Consider the following 21,475-nt stretch of genomic DNA (forward strand, 5'->3'; position numbering starts at 1 on the left):
TTTAAATTAATTTTTGATGTAAACAAATTATATTTCTTACTGAAGGCTCGTTTAGCTTGTGCTATTCGGCATTTTATATCGCTCCTGCTTCGTCCATCTTTAGTAATTTTACTTCCCAAATAACAAAATTCTTCTACCTCCATAATCTTTTCTCCTCCTATTTTCACATTCAGTGGTCCATCTTTGTTATTTCTACTACATTTCATTACTTTTGTTTTGTTCTTGTTTATTTTCATGCGATAGTTCTTGCGTAGGACTTCATCTATGCCGTTCATTGTTTCTTCTAAATCCTTTTTACTCTCGGCTAGAATTACTATATCATCAGCAAATCGTAGCATCTTTATCTTTTCACCTTGTACTGTTACTCCGAATCTAAATTGTTCTTTAACATCATTAACTGCTAGTTCCATGTAAAGATTAAAAAGTAACGGAGATAGGGAACATCCTTGTCGGACTCCCTTTCTTATTAGGGCTTCTTTCTTATGTTCTTCAATTGTTATTGTTGCTGTTTGGTTCCTGTACATGTTAGCAATTGTTCTTCTATCTCTGTATTTGAACCCTAATTTTTTTAAAATGCTGAACATTTTATTCCAATCTACGTTATCGAAAGCCTTTTCTAGGTCTATAAACGCCAAGTATGTTGGTTTGTTTTTCTTTAATCTTCCTTCTACTATTAATCTGAGGCCTAAAATTGCTTCCCTTGTCCCTATACTTTTCCTGAAACCAAATTGGTCTTCTCCTAACACTTCTTCCACTCTCCTCTCAATTCTTCTGTATAAAATTCTAGTTAAGATTTTTGATGCATGACTAGTTAAACTAATTGTTCTGTATTCTTCACATTTATCTGCCCCTGCTTTCTTTGGTATCATAACTATAACACTTTTTTTGAAGTCTGACGGAAATTCCCCTTTTTCATAAATATTACACACCAGTTTGTATAATCTATCAATCGCTTCCTCACCTGCACTGCGCAGTAATTCTACAGGTATTCCGTCTATTCCAGGAGCCTTTCTGCCATTTAAATCTTTTAATGCTCTCTTAAATTCAGATCTCAGTATTGTTTCTCCCATTTCATCCTCCTCAACTTCCTCTTCTTCCTCTATAACACCATTTTCTAATTCATTTCCTCCGTATAACTCTTCAATATATTCCACCCATCTATCGACTTTACCTTTCGTATTATATATTGGTGTACCATCTTTGTTTAACACATTATTAGATTTTAATTTATGTACCCCAAAATTTTCCTTAACTTTCCTGTATGCTCCGTCAATTTTACCAATGTTCATTTCTCTTTCCACTTCTGAACACTTTTCTTTAATCCACTCTTCTTTCGCCAGTTTGCATTTCCTATTTATAGCATTTCTTAATTGCCGATAGTTCCTTTTACTTTCTTCATCATTAGCATTCTTATATTTTCTACGTTCATCCATCAGCTGCAATATATCGTCTGAAACCCAAGGTTTTCTACCAGTTCTCTTTATTCCGCCTAAGTTTGCTTCTGCTGATTTAAGAATTTCCTTTTTAACATTCTCCCATTCTTCTTCTACATTTTCTACCATATCTTTTTTACTCAGACCTCTTGCGATGTCCTCCTCAAAAATCTTCTTTACCTCCTCTTCCTCAAGCTTCTCTAAATTCCACCGATTCATCTGACAACTTTTCTTCAGGTTTTTAAACCCCAATCTACATTTCATTATCACCAAATTATGGTCGCTATCAATGTCTGCTCCAGGGTAAGTTTTGCAGTCAACGAGTTGATTTCTAAATCTTTGCTTAACCATGATATAATCTATCTGATACCTTCCAGTATCGCCTGGCTTTTTCCAAGTGTATATTCTTCTATTATGATTTTTAAATTGGGTGTTGGCAATTACTAAATTATACTTCGTGCAAAACTCTATAAGTCGGTCCCCTCTTTCATTCCTTTTGCCCAGCCCGTATTCACCCACTATATTTCCTTCCTTGCCTTTTCCAATGCTTGCATTCCAATCTCCAACTATTATTAAATTTTCATCTCCCTTTACGTGTTTAATTGCTTCATCAATCTCTTCGTATACACACTCTACCTCATCATCATCATGGGCGCTTGTAGGCATATAAACGTTAACAATCGTTGTCGGTTTAGGTTTTGATTTTATCCTTATTACAATGATTCTATCGCTATGCGTTTTGAAATACTCCACTCTCCTCCCTATCTTCTTGTTCATCACGAAACCTACTCCTGCCTGCCCATTATTTGACGCTGAGTTAATTACTCTAAAATCACCTGACCAAAAGTCGCCTTCCTCTTCCCACCGAACCTCACTAATTCCTACTATATCCACATTCACCCTATCCATTTCCCTTTTTAAATTTTCTAGCCTAATTAAGCATGTATAGGACGAAATGATTCCGGAACAGATTTAAACTTTCTCCATACTTAAAATCTCAATTAAGAAAATCGGTTTGCGCCTCCACGTTGGTTCGTCTGGATAACCAGTTAGAAATGTGGAGATTTCCACTGGTGAACTAAATCGGAATCACCTCTCTGGGTCACATCCAGAGTTATAACTCGGGAATTTATTCCCACCCAAGGCTGACTTGCCTTTGAAAGTCAAATATGGAAGGTCTTTTAAGAAAAAATCCACCGTCTGGTAAATACCAGAGAAGGCTGCACTCGGATCCGGTGGGCAGCTGCTTAAAAGATAACAATGAATCGGAGCGTATGGAAACACCCAAAAACAACACAACTTCAAAATTGAGGATAAAACACAAGCAAATAAACTACATTGCCACTCACAACATTAATTCTCTAACTCAACCCGGCAAACTAAAAACTCTAACAGACATAATGGACAAACAAAAAATCCTAATCGCAGGACTTCAAGAAATGAGAAACACCGATCGAGAGCCGTTTGAATCTCAGGGTTACAGAATTTACAAAGGAATCCCCGGGAAACGTGTGATGAAGAATTGCCCAGAGTTCGGAACAGGATTTGCAATCAATCTTAAAATAATTGACTCAGTCGTAGAATTTAAGTCTTACTCCCCCAGGATTTCAAACTTAACCCTAAAATCAGTCAATAAATTATCGATGCGTAATACTGTCCCATTATTGCTTTACATTTCTGAAGATAATGAATAAACAAAATTCTATTAGTATCCCAAAAAAACAGTTGCTATCACCTTCCCGGCTGATGAAACCATCTTCATTTTTTTTGGAGAGGTTCAGCTTTGCAGTTCACTGTTTTTCATCTCAGAAGTGTAGTGGCGGATCCATGTTTCAACTGCAGTTATGAATCGATGCAAAAAATCTGACTCATTTTGCTTAAACTGCTTCAGCAGGGCCTAGAAAATGTTCATTCGAATGACTTTTTGGTCCAAAGTGAGCAAACGCAGCACCCAATGTGCGGATAGCTTACACATATGCAATTCTTCAGTTAATATATGACAAACACATTCTTTCAGTATGCCCATAGCCTCTGCTATCTCTCTAACCTTAATTCGTCCAGTACCATTTGGTGAACTTTTTCGATGATATCGGTGGTGGTTGCAGTTTTTGGCTGTCCCAAATGCTCATCATCAACTAATTTGGTATGACCATGTTTAAATTCCACTGGGACAGAGTCCCCGTAAACAGCATCCACCTCAGTTTTAATTTGTGTAGGCGTACTGCCTTTCAAATGCAAGTATTTAATCATGGTACAATATCTGATTTTTCCATTTTCACAAAAACTCATAATGACACTCAAACAATTATTAAACAACAACTGAGCATCCAAAATGGCTGAAATTTTAGTGAGTACCTTTCAATGCATGTGCGAAAGCATTCCCTAAGTTTTCGTTCACAAGTGCTGCCATCTTCATGTTGAGGCTCAAAACTTTTCAGACAACCCTTGTATATTATTCTAATTCACATTACATTAATATAACACAATGCTGTTATATGTCATCATAACATCATTACATTATGCAATATATTTAATTGTAATACACAATAATACATAACCCATTTGTGTAAACGATTCACTTTAACTTAGTGGTAGTTTTAACATTATGTATTTATTTATTTTTAACATTTATATTATAATTTTTATTTACTGCTAAGAACTTTATTAAATTAATTTTTTTTATAAAAACAAAATTAATAATTCAATTTCTGCAATTGCAATATTAGTAGTAAATAGATAATCAGTTTTATTAAATGACTGGAAGAAAACAGATGTTTTTTACCTAAATTTTTAATGTAATAATTTTTAATAAACAATTTTTACAAAAGCACTCACAAGCAAAAAAATTGAAAAACAATAAGATGAGTTATGTTACTCTACTGACAGAATGATTTACAATAAATTACTAATTACACATTTTACAATTTTTGATGGGTTGTGAATTTATCTGCAACTGTATAAAATCATATAAATCTAATTTATAAAAAAACACACCTAGGATAAACTATTAAATCTGTATTTTCTTTACTACGGCTTGGAACAGGTAATGGATCTTCTTCAGTTGTTGATGATTCTGATCGGGCTGGTCCATCAGGTTCAATAGAAGGTGGTGGTTTGGTATTCACCCCACATAAAACATTTTCTACAAATCCTTTACAGTCTTCATGGTCTACCCACAATCTTTCTCCCAGTGAATCCTCCACTAATAACTATAAAAGTTATATTATGAACAATATGTGTTAATAATAATAATTTTAAGGAATGTTTAATTAATTTAAACACTGGAACTCAAGAACACAAAAATAAAAACATCAATTTAAAAGAATATATTACTATTACTGATTGTAAGACTAAATAAACTCTTAAAGCAACAGATCAGACAGCTAGAAATTTAACTTTATGCAATACGTACAAAGGGCACTAGGAAAAATTTACAATACAACTTTATTTTTTATAATTTTTTAAAATTACATTTTATCAATACACATTTTGGCAAAATATTTACACCTCTCCATCCTTTGAAACCAGTTTTCAAAGAAACCCAGCCATGTTTCATTAGAGACAGCCAAGTTTCATCACCTGTCACATTATTGTTGATGTAGGGAGATATCCCATTTTCATACTATTTCAGCATTTCACAACACTATGAGACATGATGTACAATTTCATAGTTGATCAAGTTGTGCAGCACCCTATAGGAGGTACAAAGCTTTTTAACTTGAAGGTGATATTGCAGAATAGCACAAACTGGATGTGCATTAATGCCCTAGGACACCTCTATTTGGTGGCAGGTCACATGCCTGTTTGTCTCAGCATTTTTCATACTGCAGAAATGTTTCCCTCAGTCATACACAAAAATGGTTGACCTAACCTTGGAGCATCCACAAGCCCAAAATTTCCTCTTTTAAACTCTTGGTACCATCTAAATGTTACTGTGCAATGAGAACAATCCTCTTCAAGCACAAGAGTCATTTCTTCTAAACACTGATCAACCTAACCTAAATCACTACCTCTTTTCACTTACATAGTTAAAAAGTAAATGACACTGAGATAGTGACTAGAGTGGTTACAGTGTAGGTTGAGACCTGTCTAAACATGTGCTAATTTGTAACTGCCTGTGATGATCAGTTCTGTCGTAATACAAAACTTTCCTAGTGTCCTTTGTATATTAAGTTATAAAAATAAAATTATTTATATTAAGTCCATTACTGACAATTTACAAAACAACTGTTAACTAAATCAATGGTTATTTTTTAATATTAAGTTAACAGTCATTATTCAAAACTAACGGACAATCTACAATATAGTAAAACTTGTTCTGACAAAATGATATCAGATTATTAATTACTGAAAATTAATTGTCAATTTTTTTTCACAAAATAGATGCTAATAGTTCCAAGAACTACTAATTTAGTGAGATCTTTTATAAGAATCTTTTCATTATTCGGTGCAATGTCAATTAACTTTACACACAAACAGCACTATAGTAAATAACTATTATTGTAACTATTATAGTAATAACTAACTATTATTTGAATCTAAAAATAATTAGAAACATACTAATTCAAAAAAATAACTGATAGCAACAAAATAATTATAGCTGTGTAAAACACTGCTAGGTGTTGCCAAATGACAGAGATCTCCAGTAGTCGACTATATAGCATCATCATGCATGGGTTGTATATAAATGTTATGGGTTTTTCATGTGTCTGCAAGGAAGGTAAATTCTGTAAGAATAGATAAGAAAACACCAAAGATTAAGTGTAGAGTTTTGCTTTCTTTCAGAGAAATAAATGCTAAAACTGTTTTAATATTTCAAAAAGGTTTTAAAGAAACTTAAGTAAGAGACAATGCAGACATGCTATTCACATATCATATGAAATGAAACTGAAGGTCTTAACAAAATGACTAAACTTTAAAAATATTTTAGCACAGCAAATGAAGATATAGGAACACTGATGAGATTTCTGAGAGATGAGTAGTTTGTCTTGGAGTTCATATCAACATGAAAATTTTGAAAGTGAAATACGCTCCTCCAAAGTTTGTTCCTTATTTTCTGACAGAGATTAAAATAATAATCATTTGATTGTCAAAATTTGAGGAAACGTTTGAAACAGCTCATTGTTCTTTCAAAAGTTATCCAAGAGGAGGCTTAATTTTATGATTATGACCTATCAACAAAACAAGTATCAAGCTCTTAGAAAACATTAAATTCATTAAAAAAAAAAACAGGAGTGACCTTATGTTGATACCATATTTATTTGTTGTTTTTAGGTTAACAAAATTCTTTAATGCCGAACACTTGTTCCACATGAACAAATTCTAACACCAATTTTAATTGGACATGTCAAAAAAATTACATGACCAATTATGTGGTGACTGGATTCTTCACCACAATGTTTTTATCCTGACAACCTTTAGTGTATCAATTTTAGGCAAAAAAAGAAAGAAAAAAAAAGAAGTTTCCTTTATCCTTCTTATTCATCCAACCTCACACTGTAACTTTTTTATTTTTCTCACATGAAAGGAATACTCAGTTTGCTAACAACCATAAAAAAATCACTAAAAAAATAAAACCAATAAAATACCACTAGAAAAAGAAACCACTACATAAATGAAAGCTGAAAACTTCCACTCACTTTTCAGCAGTGGAAAAAATGTTAGGACAAAGGTATTATATCAGAGGAGATTATGTTGAAAGAGATCAGTAATTAAATTAAATAAAACCTAATAAAAACCTTTCAATCATTTTTAGTTCCACATGATTTATATTCTTAACTTTCACATATTTACCAATGTTACTTGCTTAATGATTTTTAGTACTTTGTGACCCTTTACATGTTTTTCCTTACTTTCCAATCATTTTATTTTTATTTATATATATATATATTTTTTTTAAATTTACTTTACCTAACTTAAGAAGAGTTCATAAAATTAAAATTAAATTAATGGTTACCTTTATAAATACTTCTGGCCACCTCTTTATATCTTGGTATGCCTTATACAGAACACTTGCAGCAAGAATACAGGTACTTGCACCTTTAACTTTAAATGCATGAGCTGGTTCTCTACGAAGAAGAGAACATAGAGCACTTACTACACAATCCGTGGCAAATAATGAAGGACGACTTTTTGCTAAATATAGAAGACCTTGGCACAAAACAGCATCAGGCTTCAACTTTTGTGCTTTTAGAGCTCTTACAGCACCACATAATAAACCTATCTATAAAAAAAAGAAAAGCAAACGTTAATAAAAAATAATACTGACTCAATTAATATTGCATAAAACAGTAAAATAAATGAAATGTTTTGTATATAATGTTAGGATCACCTGCATATGCTGTATACATCTAATTAATGTTTCTTCTTATCAACAATATTATACTACTAACAGAGGAAGAAAATGTATGTAAAAATGTAGTTATCTAAGTAAGTAGTTATCACAATTTTTCTTTTTTTAAAGTATGTATATAAAGTAAACTAATTAAAAGTAACAGCTAACTAAAACACAATACTAACAAATTATTTATCGTAAAGACAAATCACATAAAGATAAAACAGACATAAATTTCAGATTATAGCAAATCCACAATTAAAGTTCAATACTTTCCTCAGACCAAGTTACTGCCTGATTAATAATAATGTATAGTTGAATACAGAACCAGATACCAAACAAGGCCTCTCTCACAGACAAATATTATGCTCAGCCACACAACCTCAGTTTTTCTGATTTAGTAGATATGAATATAGATTTTTTTTAAGAATAAGTAACTACTTGTTTTAGTAAAGATTGTACATTAATAAATGTAAACACAAGGCTAAGTTAACATTTTTAAATTTCCAAATCTATGTTTCTTATGGGCACCAAACAATGATCTGACAGGCCATTTTTTTACTTTGAAAACTCCCTCATTTTTTGAGGGAGCTTCAAGAGATGATATTATAATTTAGATGGAAATATACATAAGCATAATAAATATTTAATAATAATGACAAGCTTAACAATTTATTATAGCGTATCAAAGCAAACCAGCAAGATCTGACTTCATTGCAAACAGAATCACTTTGATAATGCCAAGAGAATTTGTCATTTAATAAAATAACCAGAAATTTTGCTTTATGGGCAACAGAAATGATGCTGTTCATAATTAATATGAATTCTATCCATATGAACAACAGTGGATATGTCTATACCTTCTGAGATGCACAGTTTATCCATATTTAAAGTTACATGGTTACAGTCTGCCTAATGAATTTTTAATTCCTTTTAAATAATTATTTTCAGATATAGATAGAGTTCTTATTTGCAGTGATGAAAACAATGAATAGTTTAAGAGTTTGAGGCAGGCCATTAATAAACAATAAGAAAAATAAGTATCTGAGAACATTTCCCTGTGGCACTTTGCATTCTAAATTCTTGAAGTGAGGATCTAAATTTTACATGGATATTATTATCAAAAGCTGAAATTTCAATTATTTTTTTACAACTGGTAAGATATGGCTTTAATCAACTATAAGCAGCTCCTCTGGTAATATAGCTACTAATTTTCTTCATTAGTAAGAAATGTCTAACTACATCAAATACTTTATTGAGATTACAAAAACTGAAAATAGAATCTTTTTGTTATCTAGCCATTACAAATATTATCCAAGTACTGGGAAATTGCTGTTTTGTTAGACCATTTTTTTCTAAAAACCATGCTGAAAGTTTGACAGTATGTTATGCTTTTTAATAAATGTAATTGCCTATATTATAATATTTGTTTTTAAATATTTTAGAAAATTCAGTCAGTATCAAAACTGGTCTAATTAATATTTTGTAAAAAACTCAACCTTTCTTAAGGAAAGTACATCATACTTGAGGAACCTGGAAAATAATCCTTGTTGAAAGATTCATTAATTCAATTTATAAGAGAGGGCAATAACATCATTAATTTATTTTTTAGAAGTTTTGTAATAGAAGCATATTAATTGTTTTAGTTTGTTCAAAAAAGACATTCCATTTCTTTGAAGATAGATGACTCTGAAGGGAAGAAATAAGAATTAAAGTATCCAGCAAACTAACACTGACTCCTAATGTGATATCAAATCTAATTTATCTATGCTTTAGTAGGATAATTGTAAACCACCAAATTTTATCATCCATTCAGTGAAGCTTATTGATGATGTAATTGTTAACTTAAGAAGAGATGTTTTTGTTTATTTACAACTTGTTAGATTAGATATAGAGCAAGCAGGTATTATATGTAAAATAAGTTAAAATTTATTGATCAACTGTTTATATATCAATAAAAAGCTACATTAAAATCTAGAATATACAGTACAACTGTTACTCCATTGTACTTAATCTGATTCTTTTATTAAAATAAACTCACCACTTTATCGGCTTCATCCAGATCACTAGCATCTAACACAAATGGAACAAGATCAGGGGGCTCAACATCAAGTGCTAAAGTCTCCCATGCATCAGCGCTGCTACTGGTAACACTCCTTGATGAGCTAGAAGATGATGAAGTACCTGATGCAGATAATTTAGATTTTTTCGAAGGTATAATAGGGGCAGAAACATTCTCTCTTTTTCTATCTGTACCTGCGAATAAATTAAAACTTTATATAAAAGAACAAATTTGTTGAAATCGTAAAGTACATTTAACAATCACGTTAATATTAATGTAATTTACATATTATTTTATTTTTTTAATAACAGATCAGGAAAAATTAAATACAATATTGACAAACTTTAATTTATAGAGTAATCACATTAGGAAACAAATAACAATAATTTAGCGATTAGCTAGGTAGCACTTAAAATTAAGTAAACAAATTTTATTTTAATATTAACTTCATAAGACAGATCATTTTGTTACATACAATGAAACAATTTAAGATTTGAATCGGTTTCTTGAGAAATGAAAATAATATCATTTTCAAAGTTCATGACTTAAAACTTAATGCTAACCAGGAAATCAGCAGTTGTAATCAAGAGAGCACAGATGCTAATTAGAATTAATATTTTTATTACAATGTAAAATCTGCCTCAAAAATTTTTGAAACATTAAACCTGAGTCAATGGAACTTAATTACACAATCATTTCTTTATAAAAGTTACCATAAAATTTAATGGGGAACAAAATTATTTCAAGACATATAATTTCAAATGTGCAAACATGTATACAGATTAAGTTGTATCTTACACTTAAGATACTAGTAATTGTTATTGAACAATAATATAATGCTTACTAGTCAATCAGCAATGTGATTGGAAGCTAGATATTTAGCTTCACATATCTTTTGTCATCATGTTTTATTTTAATGAAAATATTATGATATTTTATTCTGATATGGAAAGTAAACTACAGTTTACTGCCTAGTTTTTAGATATTTTAAACTAGCAAATATAAAAGTGTTCACTATCTGTTCCATGTATTTCTTTGTTTATTTTTTTATATTCGAATGCTCAAAAAGGAAATTTCAAGTCAAATAAATATTTACCTTAATCATCTGGTTAGATAAGTATTAATATTGTAAATTGTTAAGAAGGTACATACTTATATATGTGTACTGCAAATAATATATATTATAGAGAAAATAAATCATCCTGCCATTTATTTGACCATCTAATTTATGTTTAAAAAACCATGAAACATGAACTTAAGATCACAACTACTATATGTGCAACCTATAATAAGCCACATATATCCAAACTAGTACTGCTGTTGCCAAATGCCAAATGTTACATAACCCTGCTGATGTAATTTGTTCTACTCTTTTAGTCTCCATTTTTCTTTCCTAGAAATTGAAAATTTAACAGTCATCACAAAGTAACAGGAAAATAGCTGTTATGATTTTCACCATTATGTTAATAACTGTTAGAAAAAAATGTTGTTACAGGAAGTAAATCATTAAAAAGCAAAATGGCAAAATGAGTTTTATAATATTTATAAATTAAAATGGTAAAATGAAATTTCAACAGTTATATTTAACAGAAAGTTCTATAATTCCAGTTTTCTGCACAAAATAGTATTTTACAAAATAAATCTACACAAAGCTTTAAACTTACCTGCTGAATTAACCCATTAAAACTCAAAATTTGTAATTACATCCAATTAAGTTTTAAAAGCCATTTTCTCATTTCATTTCATTCAGCCATTGCATAACATTAAAAGCTTCTATAAGAATTCATCTTCTGGTATGGTCTGCAGATACTATAACCTATGGATAAGTGTATAATATTGGTATTCACGAGTATGGAATACAACTTGTGCTGGTAAAACAAACTTTTTTTGCCCCATAATGCAAGATTTCATCTAAAGTATTACTAATATTCACCACTTCTGCAATTACCTAACATAATTTGTGTTGAAAATGTGTAGACTACAGAAGAACCAATTATCACCTAATAATTACAAATTTTTCATTCTATCTTTTTGTTCATAATTTCAAAGTTTTTTTTAAAACAATTAATGCGCTTTAAAACAGTCAAATGAGCTGAACTGCTAAGCTCAAAACACTCACAGAAAAAAACCAGGGTTCTGGAATTTCTTTAATTTTATTCACAAACAAGAATTACATATGTACTCTAAATACACAGGTTTACAATACAATGTTCATCACATTTAGGCAAATAAAACTACAAAGTACTATATACAAAGATGTATGAACTTCTTAAATATAAGAGGATTAGCACAATTTTTAAAGTTAAATTTTTGAAAAAGATTCTTCATGAAAGAATACAAAACAAACAGAATGAGAGTTGAACCCTCACACTGGCAGTCAAGCATGTCCATGCTCATGTACACCCGCGTGCGCATGCACACACAACACAAGAGAAACTCACAAATAATTTCATGTTTTTCAACAGTCCATAAAAATTTTATTTTAAGCAGTGAACTAACTTTGTGATTGCTGCTTTAAAGCAGCAATTTAATCACACAACCATTATCAAGTAGTTTACATTAAATATATAATTTAACTTAGAAGGTGATAAGAGAGCAACCACTTTCTTAAATTACTTTGGAAGATATTTACCAACTTTAACTGTTTAATTTAAAGCCACCATACAGTACAATATAGGGATAAGAAATACAACTGTCTTCTGGAAAGTATTCTTAAAGGACTTGGATAGATTATTTAAATTATTAGTCATCTATCTAGTACTATATATCATTTTATTATTATAATCACACAACCAAAATTTCCATTCACTTTATATAACAGCAAAAGGGCTTTTTATATAAACATAAGGATACTATGATAATCAGATGTAATATTTATCATAAGGATAAACATACCAGTAAAAAATTTAAAGGAATGGTTTGTTTTCTTAACCCATAATTTAACGAACCACAAATTTCTGTAATGAAATTTAAAAGAGGTACCCCAGAATAAAATACCATAATTTAATTTTAAGTTAATAAATGCAAAAAAAACTGTCATAAGATAGCAGTAGTAAATTGCTTTAAGTGATAAAGGAGTCTTAATATAATTAAAATGAGCTTCTTTAGATTTTATTTGTTGCAAGGTAGATTATTAATTTCTACTAGAATTCCATAGTGTTTAACAAATTCTATGTTGTTGTTTCACATGCATAATTTATGAGAATGTAATCTCTTTTATGACACTGATTTTTCATTAAACCTGCTTCATCATAAAATAACTTGGTTAGGTCATTAATTTTATCATTAAAATTAACATTAAATTATAATAACACAATTAAATTATAATTAACATTAAATAATATTTAATTTCCTAAATTCAGTTTCTACCTTTTAAGTCAACCCATAAGCTTTTCCAGAGATTCAAAAGTAAAAGTTTGTTGGACTTGTTAAATTTGATAACAACAGTATACAGAAAGAGTTATGTATCATTACATGTTTGGGAAATTACACCAATTCAACAAGAAGTATATAGGATCACGGCCTACTCTGTCAGTGTTCAAACATTAACTGATTAATAACAGGATAAAAAAAATTTGCACATGAATGCTCTCAAAGTAAAGAAGGTACTTTAAAAATATAGTAACCAATTTCAATATCATTAGATGGAGAGGGCTTGTGAATTATTATATAAAAATTACCAAGAGCAGTTCCTGGTGAGGTGTAAATTTCACCTTATGAATTTCAATCTTATGAATGTATGATTAAAGCTAAGACAAATAATTAAAAATTAACAACAAAAGATTACAATGGAAAAAACTGATATAGATTTTAAAGAACTAATAAAAACCTCAGGGATTAGGTGAAAATGAACAAGGGGCAAGAAACATAATAAAAATTTTTAAAAAAACATAAAAAATTATATAACTATAACTTCATACATATGGCTTTATATAACTATAACTCACTTGTAATAGAATGACTAGATGTTCCAGGTTTTCCATGAACTGTTGTTCCAGACCTTTTTCCTTCCCCCGATGATTTCGAACCAAGTGCAAATATATCTGCAGGATACTGAGGTGTTTTGCTTTTACCACCACGCCCCTGAACACTCTTACCACGATCCATGCTAAATAAAAGAAATGTGATTGATTTTAACTTTATGTTCTTTTTGATAAAAATTTTATTTTCATAATCAAGTAATCAAAACTAAAATAAATGAAGTACACCAATTTAGTCATTATCAATGAATCCATAAAATGAAAAGTCAAAACAAAATGTAAAAGACATTTAATAGCAAGAAGAACGTAAATTCAAGCATTTTTTCTATTACTTCCTTTTACGAACTAAAAATGTAGATGTAGTGGGTAGTTCCTTACTTAATAAATGTAGATGTAGTGGGAATTAGTAAGGTTTGGTGGAAAGAGGAAGGAGACTTTTGGTCAGGTGATTTTAGAATAATTAACTCAGCTTCAAATAATGGGCAGGCAGGAGTAGGTTTTGTAATGAATAAGAAGATAGGGAAGAGAGTAGAGTATTTCAAAATGCATAGCGATAGAATCATTGTAATAAGGATAAAATCAAAACCTAAACCGACAATTGTTAATGATTGTTAATGTCTATATGCCTACAAGCGCCCATGATGATGATGATGATGAGATAGACTGTGTATACAAAGAAATTGATGAAGCAATTAAACACATAAAGGGAGATGAAGATTTAATAATAGTTGGAGATTGGAATGCAAGCAATGGAAAGGGCAAGGAAGAAAATATAGTGGGTGAATACAGGCTGTGCAAAAGGAATGAAAGAGGGGACCGTCTTATAGAGTTTTGCACGAAGTATAATTTAGTAACTGCCAACACCCAATTTAAAAATCATAATAGAAGAATATACACTTGGAAAAAACCAGGCGATACTGCAAGGTATCAGATAGATTATATCATGGTTAAGCAAAGATTTAGAAATAACTCGTTGACTGCAAAACTTACCCTGGAGCAGACATTGATAGCGACCATAATTTGGTGATAATGAAATGTAGATTGGGGTTTAAAAACCTGAAGAAAAGGTGTCAGATGAATCGGTGGAATTTAGAGAAGCTTGAGGAAGAGGAGGTAAAGAAGATTTTTGAGGAGGACATCGCAAGAGGTCTGAGTAAAAAAGATAAGGTAGAAAATGTAGAAGAAGAATGGGAGAATGTAAAAAAGGAAATTCTTAAATCAGCAGAAGTGAACTTAGGCGGAAAAAAGAGAACTGGTAGAAAACCTTGGGTTTGAGACGATATATTGCAGATGATGGATGAACGTAGAAAATATAAGAATGCTAATGATGAAAAAAGTAAAAGGAACTACCAACAATTAAGAAATACTATAAACAGGAAGTGCAAACTAGCTAAAGAAAAGTGTTCAGAAGTGGAAAGAGAAATGAACCTTGGTAAAATAGACGGAGCATACAGGAAAGTTAAGGAAAATTTTGGGGTACATAAATTAAAATCTAACAATGTGTTAAACAAAGATGGTACACCGATTTAAAATACGAAAGGTAAAGTCGATAGATGGGTGGAATATATCGAAGAGTTATACGGAGGAAATGAATTAGAAAATGGTGTTATAGAGGAAGAAGAGGAAGTTGAATAGGATGAAATGGGAGAAACAATACTGAGATCTGAATTTAAGAGAGCATTAAAAGATTTAAATGGCAGAAAGGCTCCTGGAATAGACGGAATACCTGTAGAATTACTGCGCAGTGCAGGTGAGGAAGCGATTGATAGATTATACAAACTGGTGTGTAATATTTATGAAAAAGGGAAGTTCCGTCAGACTTCAAAAAAAGTGTTATAGTCATGATACCAAAGAAAGCAGGGGCAGATAAATGTGAAGAATACAGAACAATTAGTTTAACTAGTCATGCATCAAAAATCTTAACCAGAATTCTATACAGAAGAATTGAGAGGAGAGTGGAAGAAGTGTTAGGAGAAGACCAATTTGGTTTCAGGAAAAGTATAGGGACAAGGGAAGCAATTTTAGGCCTCAGATTAATAGTAGAAGGAAGATTAAAGAAAAACAAACCAACATACTTGGCATTTATAGACCTAGAAAAGGCATTCGATAACGTAGACTGGAATAAAATGTTCAGCATTTAAAAAAAATTAGGATTCAAATACAGAAATAAAACAATTGCTAACATTTACAGGAACCAAACAGCAACAGTAATAATTGAAGAACATACGAAAGAAGCCGTAATAAGAAAGGGAGTCGGACAAGGATGTTCCCTATCCCCATTACTTTTTAATCTTTACGTGGAACTAGCAGTTAATGATTTTAAAGAACAATTTAAATTCAGAGTAACAGTACAAGGTGAAAAGATAAATATGCTACGATTTGCTGATGATATGGTACTTCTAGCTGGGAGTAGAAATAACAAAGATGGACCACTGAATGTGAAAATATGAGGAGAAAAGATTATAGAGGTAGATGAATTTTGTTATTTGGGAAGTAGAATTACTAAAGATGGACGAAGCAGGAGCGATATAAAAGGCAGAATAGCACAGGTGAAACAAGCCTTCAGTCAGAAATATAATTTGTTTACATCAAAAATTAATTTAAATATCAGGAAAAGATTTCTGAAATTATGTTTGTAGTGTCGCTTTATATGGAAGTGAAACTTGGACAATCGGAGTATCTGAGAAGAAAAGATTAGAAGCTTTTGAAATGTGGTGCTATAGGAGAATGTTAAAAATCAGATGGGTGGATAAAGTGACAAATGAAGAGGTATTGCGACAAATAGATGAAGAAAGAAGCATTTGGAAAATATAGCTAAACGAAGAGACAGACTTATAGGCCACATATTAAGGCATCCAGGAATAGTTGCTTTAATATTGGAAGGGCAGGTAGAAGGAAAAAATAGTGTAGGCAGGCCACGTTTGGAATATGTAAAACAAATTTTTAGGGATGTAGAATGTAGGGAATATACCAAAATGAAACGACTAGCGCTAGATAGGGAATCTTGAAGAGCTGCATCAAAGCAGTCAAATGACTGAAGACAAGAAAAAAAAGACACGTAGAAATATTACATCTTAACACACTTGAACATTCAGTCACTTAAGGCTGAACGAGAGCAACTGAAAATTCACTAAAACAAATTACTACAAAGATTTAATAATTAAATTTGGTTCAGTTTTTAGTTTCAAAAATTTCCACCACAAATTTGTCTGGGTAAAATGTGTTATTATTGATGTCTTATTAATCTTTTATTTTCCACCTGTCAGTTTAATACAAGAATAATTTTATAAAATAAAGCGGTAATTCCAGTATTGAATGGCAAAATAAGAATGCTTACTAAGCTATACTTCGTTGATGACAGACACAATTTTCTCTTAAAAAACCTAATTTACGCTTTCAGAACTTTCCTTTGAAAGTACCTAAGTTGCTGGAACATAATATCTCTGTTTAAATAATGTGAATGAACATTACAAAATCAGTCTGCCATTATAATTACATTTACAAATCCACGTATGGAATCGTGAATTCAAAATTCTCATTAAAGGTTACAGTTAAGATATTTATAATTATGTTAGAAAAACATCGTACATACCTATTTCACGGAAAATTGAAACAAATGCGCACAATTAATAATAAACACCAATGAAAATGTTGAAATAATATCACATCATGACGATATTGTACCTAAAACTTGTTTATATGAATATTAGTACTAGTCAAGTTCAAACAATCAACGAATATGGATTTTAAATAATTACAGACCACAAATATCATCTAATTTCTTTTTCAAGCTGTAAGTAATTCTTCTGATCAACTAAAATAAATTGTCAGCCACCAAACACGCTTGCAAGTCCCGGTAAAATACGTAGATAAATCGCAGTTTATCCTAACCTAAAGGACCAGCTCTGTTTATATTAACATCCACAGCCAGATTGTTTTATAGTTACTTATGCATTAGGCAGTGGCAAGATTTTGTACTCAACTTAAACGTAGCATTAAAACTGGAAATTTGCAAACTATTAAGTCCCACATTTATAACTTTTATAAAAACTCCTTTGGAAAAAATAGTTTCAAATCTGCCCAGTTTCAATTGGAAACAAATTGCGATCAGTTTAATTTGCATTCACTTTCCTACAATTTCCGAAATATCTTATATTGAATTTATTGAAATTTGTATTATTAGTTTGCAGATTGTTGTCATTATCTGAAGGTTATATATAAAGAAGAATTTATCACATTTCATTCTCAAACCTTACAGTTATAGTTTTTGGCACACATATACCTTATTCTAAAAATTACATTCTGCATACAAGGACTGAAATGATCTGAAAAAGCCTTATAAAACCACAAGACTCGTTGTTACGTGGTACCTTGTTCGCAACCGCCATTAATTAACTGATATTAGCCATTACAGAAGAAATCAGCAAAAGCAGTTACAGTGATCTGTAAGCTTAAATCATATTTTTCATTAACAATATAAAAATGATGAAGTTTAAATTTCAATGAGCGATAAACACTCTCAGTGAAGATGCAAACAATAATTAATTCAAAATTTCAGAGAGAAGTGTACTGCTAAGTACACTTCTGCGGGAAGAGAAACTCAAATCCTAGTACTGTTTTGACTACTAATGCCTATTTGATTCAGTGCAAAGATAACGTATGAATTTTAGGCATATAATTAGATAAATCCCTTACTTAGGGATTGCCCATGCAGAATTTGATACAAGAAATCCTCAATATTATTAAACGTTTATAAAATATCAATAAGGTCTCAAATAGTAAAGGCAGTTATTTTTATATGGATTTGAAAACTAGATCGTGGATACTGGTGTTCTTTGGTGGTTGGGTTTCAATTAACCACACATCTCAGGAATGGTCAACCTGAGACTATACAAGACTACACTTGTACATATCACTCATACATATCATCCTCATTCATTATCTGAAGTAATACCTGACGGTGATTCCCGAAGGATAAACAGAAAAAAAAGTCTCAGATAAAAGATATTACTGAGGTTAAATAAAGATTGGTTCAATCGAAGTTCAATTAAGAGTGGGTGTATTGCTTATCATACACTAGGAAGTCATTTCTAAGAAAGTTGTTAGACTTCATACACAATAACTGAATTAAGTATCCCTCAGGTGCTTTCCAAACAAGTCTGGCGACTAGTCTAATGACTAAAGCTGGCATCATGCAATGTTATAGAATAGAGATGTACTGTTAAGATGTATAGCAAAAATATGCATCCATCTTACCCATATAAATAATAAATTAAAAAAAATAATACATTGGCTGCTTTATATGAACATTTTGCTACCTATTTTAGACCAGTTGGAACATGATACAGTAAGTTAGCAATTAAACACAAAATTTCTTTATCTGATATATTAACAATTTCTGCAAAAGAAATAACTCCATTGCTTTTGTGAAATATGACAAAAGAATTAGATCTCTCTTATGGAAAAATAAAAGAGAAACCAGCAGTGATCATCCAACAGGAATTTTCATCAATCTTCAGTAGTGATGAAGAATAAATCATAAATTATACTGATGGTTCTAAAACTGAATATGATGATGAATATGATATAAACGTTAATGGTGAAGCTTATTCTTGAAGTCTGCTAGATATGGCCAGTTATTATTGGCAGAGCTCATTTTTAAACGTTAACGAACAAAAACTAATGAGTATTGTATGTGACAAACCATTTACAGTTAAGCATCTATTGAAAAACATACACGTATGACATCATCAGAAGAGGTACCAATTAAGAAGTGGTATTGCTTAATGATTTGAAAAAATGGCAAAGAAGAAACAATAGTTGGTGTTTCCTTTATACTATCAAATTACTTGCGCATTTGTATTGTAGTAAGCCATTGGCAAAATAAGAATTTGAGTTAGGCTTAACCCTGATCCCCTGTGAGAAAGACCTTTAAACCTGAACATAGCATTTCTTTTTGCTGTTGTCTTAAAATTTATGTATATCACTTAAGTCTTTTAATGATGTGCTTTATTTAAACGTCAGACATCCTTTCATCTGACAATCCTATTGGTGATTTTTCCATATTTTTAACATGTGATGAGTGCTAATGGCTAATGGCTAAATCAATGGCTATACAATCCACAAAAAAAAATAATGACAATCCCTTGAGGTATATTATCCCCGTGTCCAGAATATACTATTTACATTCCATGTCCTGAGTGGTAATGGCTGTACTTACGTACAATACATACAACCAATGGAGCTATGAGTTTCCTCTCAAAAGTAGTAGTGTTTGTTTTAATGATATTGACCAACCTTCCAACATCAGGTCAAAACATGGACTGGATTTTCACTTAATCTGTAGATATTTCCTGAGAACGTTTTTGGATACGGATATACAATACCTTTTGAGCTGGTGATGTGGCGATCTGGTTCGAAGGGATACCAGGTGTCACAGAGAGCTTTTTGTTGTCCATATGTTCCTGGTGATGGTAAGCATGTAGTGAGGTGATCATACATGGGGGCCCTGAAAGCTTCGGTGAGTAGTAACCTGCAGGCAGTGCAGAGGCTGCATATCCGCTCTCAGTCCATATATGACTCATGTCAGTTCCTTTGGAATACTGAATCATACCTCAAGGAGTGGTAGCCCTGGTGTAGTACAATAAGACTAGCCCAGCTAGTCTTATTGCAAAGGGATCATTTTTGCAGAAACACTTCTCAAAAATTAGAAGTGACAGAAGGTTCATGTAAACACCCTCATTTAGAACCATGTGATTCGCCAGAAGCGGAATGAAAGAGAAGCAAAGACTCAGAACGATTTGGAAGAAATTTGAGAAGTCAGCAGAAAAATTTGTCAATAACAGTATTCACAGACTTAGGTATCTACCTCACCAGCCTCCATGGTGCAAATGGTAGCTTCTCTGCCTATCATCCGAAGGTCCTGAATGAAAGGCTGGAGGCACTGTCATCTGCTTATAGAATACCCATATCCATCAAGATAAATTGTTAGTAATAGTATTTTATATATATATATATATATATATCAGACAGATCAATTACCTAATACAAGATCAAGAGGAGTAACAAACCTGTCTGATGAAAGAAGCGCTACTCAGATAATTGATCTTAATACACATCATCAGGTAGTCGCTGTACATATACATCATTTGAGGTTAATATTTGCTCCGTTTATTTTCCCAATTCTGACTGGAATGTAAGCAATTTTTTCCAAATCGAAGATCAACTCCCCAAGCCACAATCATTCAACGATTTTAATACCCATAACCAGTTTGGAGATCAGACCATCCAGAAATGGAGACCAAAAAGTGGATAATTTCCTTACTAATTCATGATTAGTACTTTGAATACAGCAGAGGAATCTTCTTCAAGGGCAGAGATGATTTTAGGTCCTTTCTCAAGCCCAGTGTTAGCTCCTAAGTTCTCTTGGTCCATAGATGATGATTTGAATTGAAGGAACCTCTTTTCCATTTCCATTTTGATCAATATCCAGAGAGTCCTGATTCACATGAGGAGGAGATGGTGTTATGATCGGGTTAAGTAAAGTAGTTTTACTAGAAATGATGTTTTCTCCTCTCCAATCAGAGATATTGAAAAAGATTTTCATATGATAACATCAGTCACCTCTCAGACAGCATACAGATGTATTCCTAAAACATTAGGAAAC

The 21,475-nt window shown here is 31.4% G+C and overlaps 1 protein-coding gene across 1 annotated transcript in view; it reads right to left on the minus strand.

Annotated features, from left to right (window-relative positions):
- IntS1 (integrator complex subunit 1) overlaps positions 1 to 17,718 on the minus strand; it is a 111,290-nt gene extending 93,572 nt beyond the window's left edge. Inside the window, exons 1-5 of the mRNA XM_075356183.1 lie at positions 17,402 to 17,718; positions 13,777 to 13,937; positions 9,809 to 10,023; positions 7,390 to 7,656; positions 4,428 to 4,642 (exon numbers count right to left, since the gene is read on the minus strand). Coding sequence (XP_075212298.1) covers positions 4,428 to 4,642; positions 7,390 to 7,656; positions 9,809 to 10,023; positions 13,777 to 13,936 — 857 coding nt within the window. The 5' untranslated portion in view covers position 13,937; positions 17,402 to 17,718. The remainder of the gene's footprint in view (positions 1 to 4,427; positions 4,643 to 7,389; positions 7,657 to 9,808; positions 10,024 to 13,776; positions 13,938 to 17,401) is intronic.
- Positions 17,719 to 21,475: the final 3,757 nt, after the last annotated feature.

Source organism: Lycorma delicatula, chromosome 2, assembly GCF_047948215.1.
Source record: "Lycorma delicatula isolate Av1 chromosome 2, ASM4794821v1, whole genome shotgun sequence".
In the NCBI taxonomy this organism is placed as follows: Eukaryota; Metazoa; Arthropoda; class Insecta; order Hemiptera; family Fulgoridae; genus Lycorma; species Lycorma delicatula.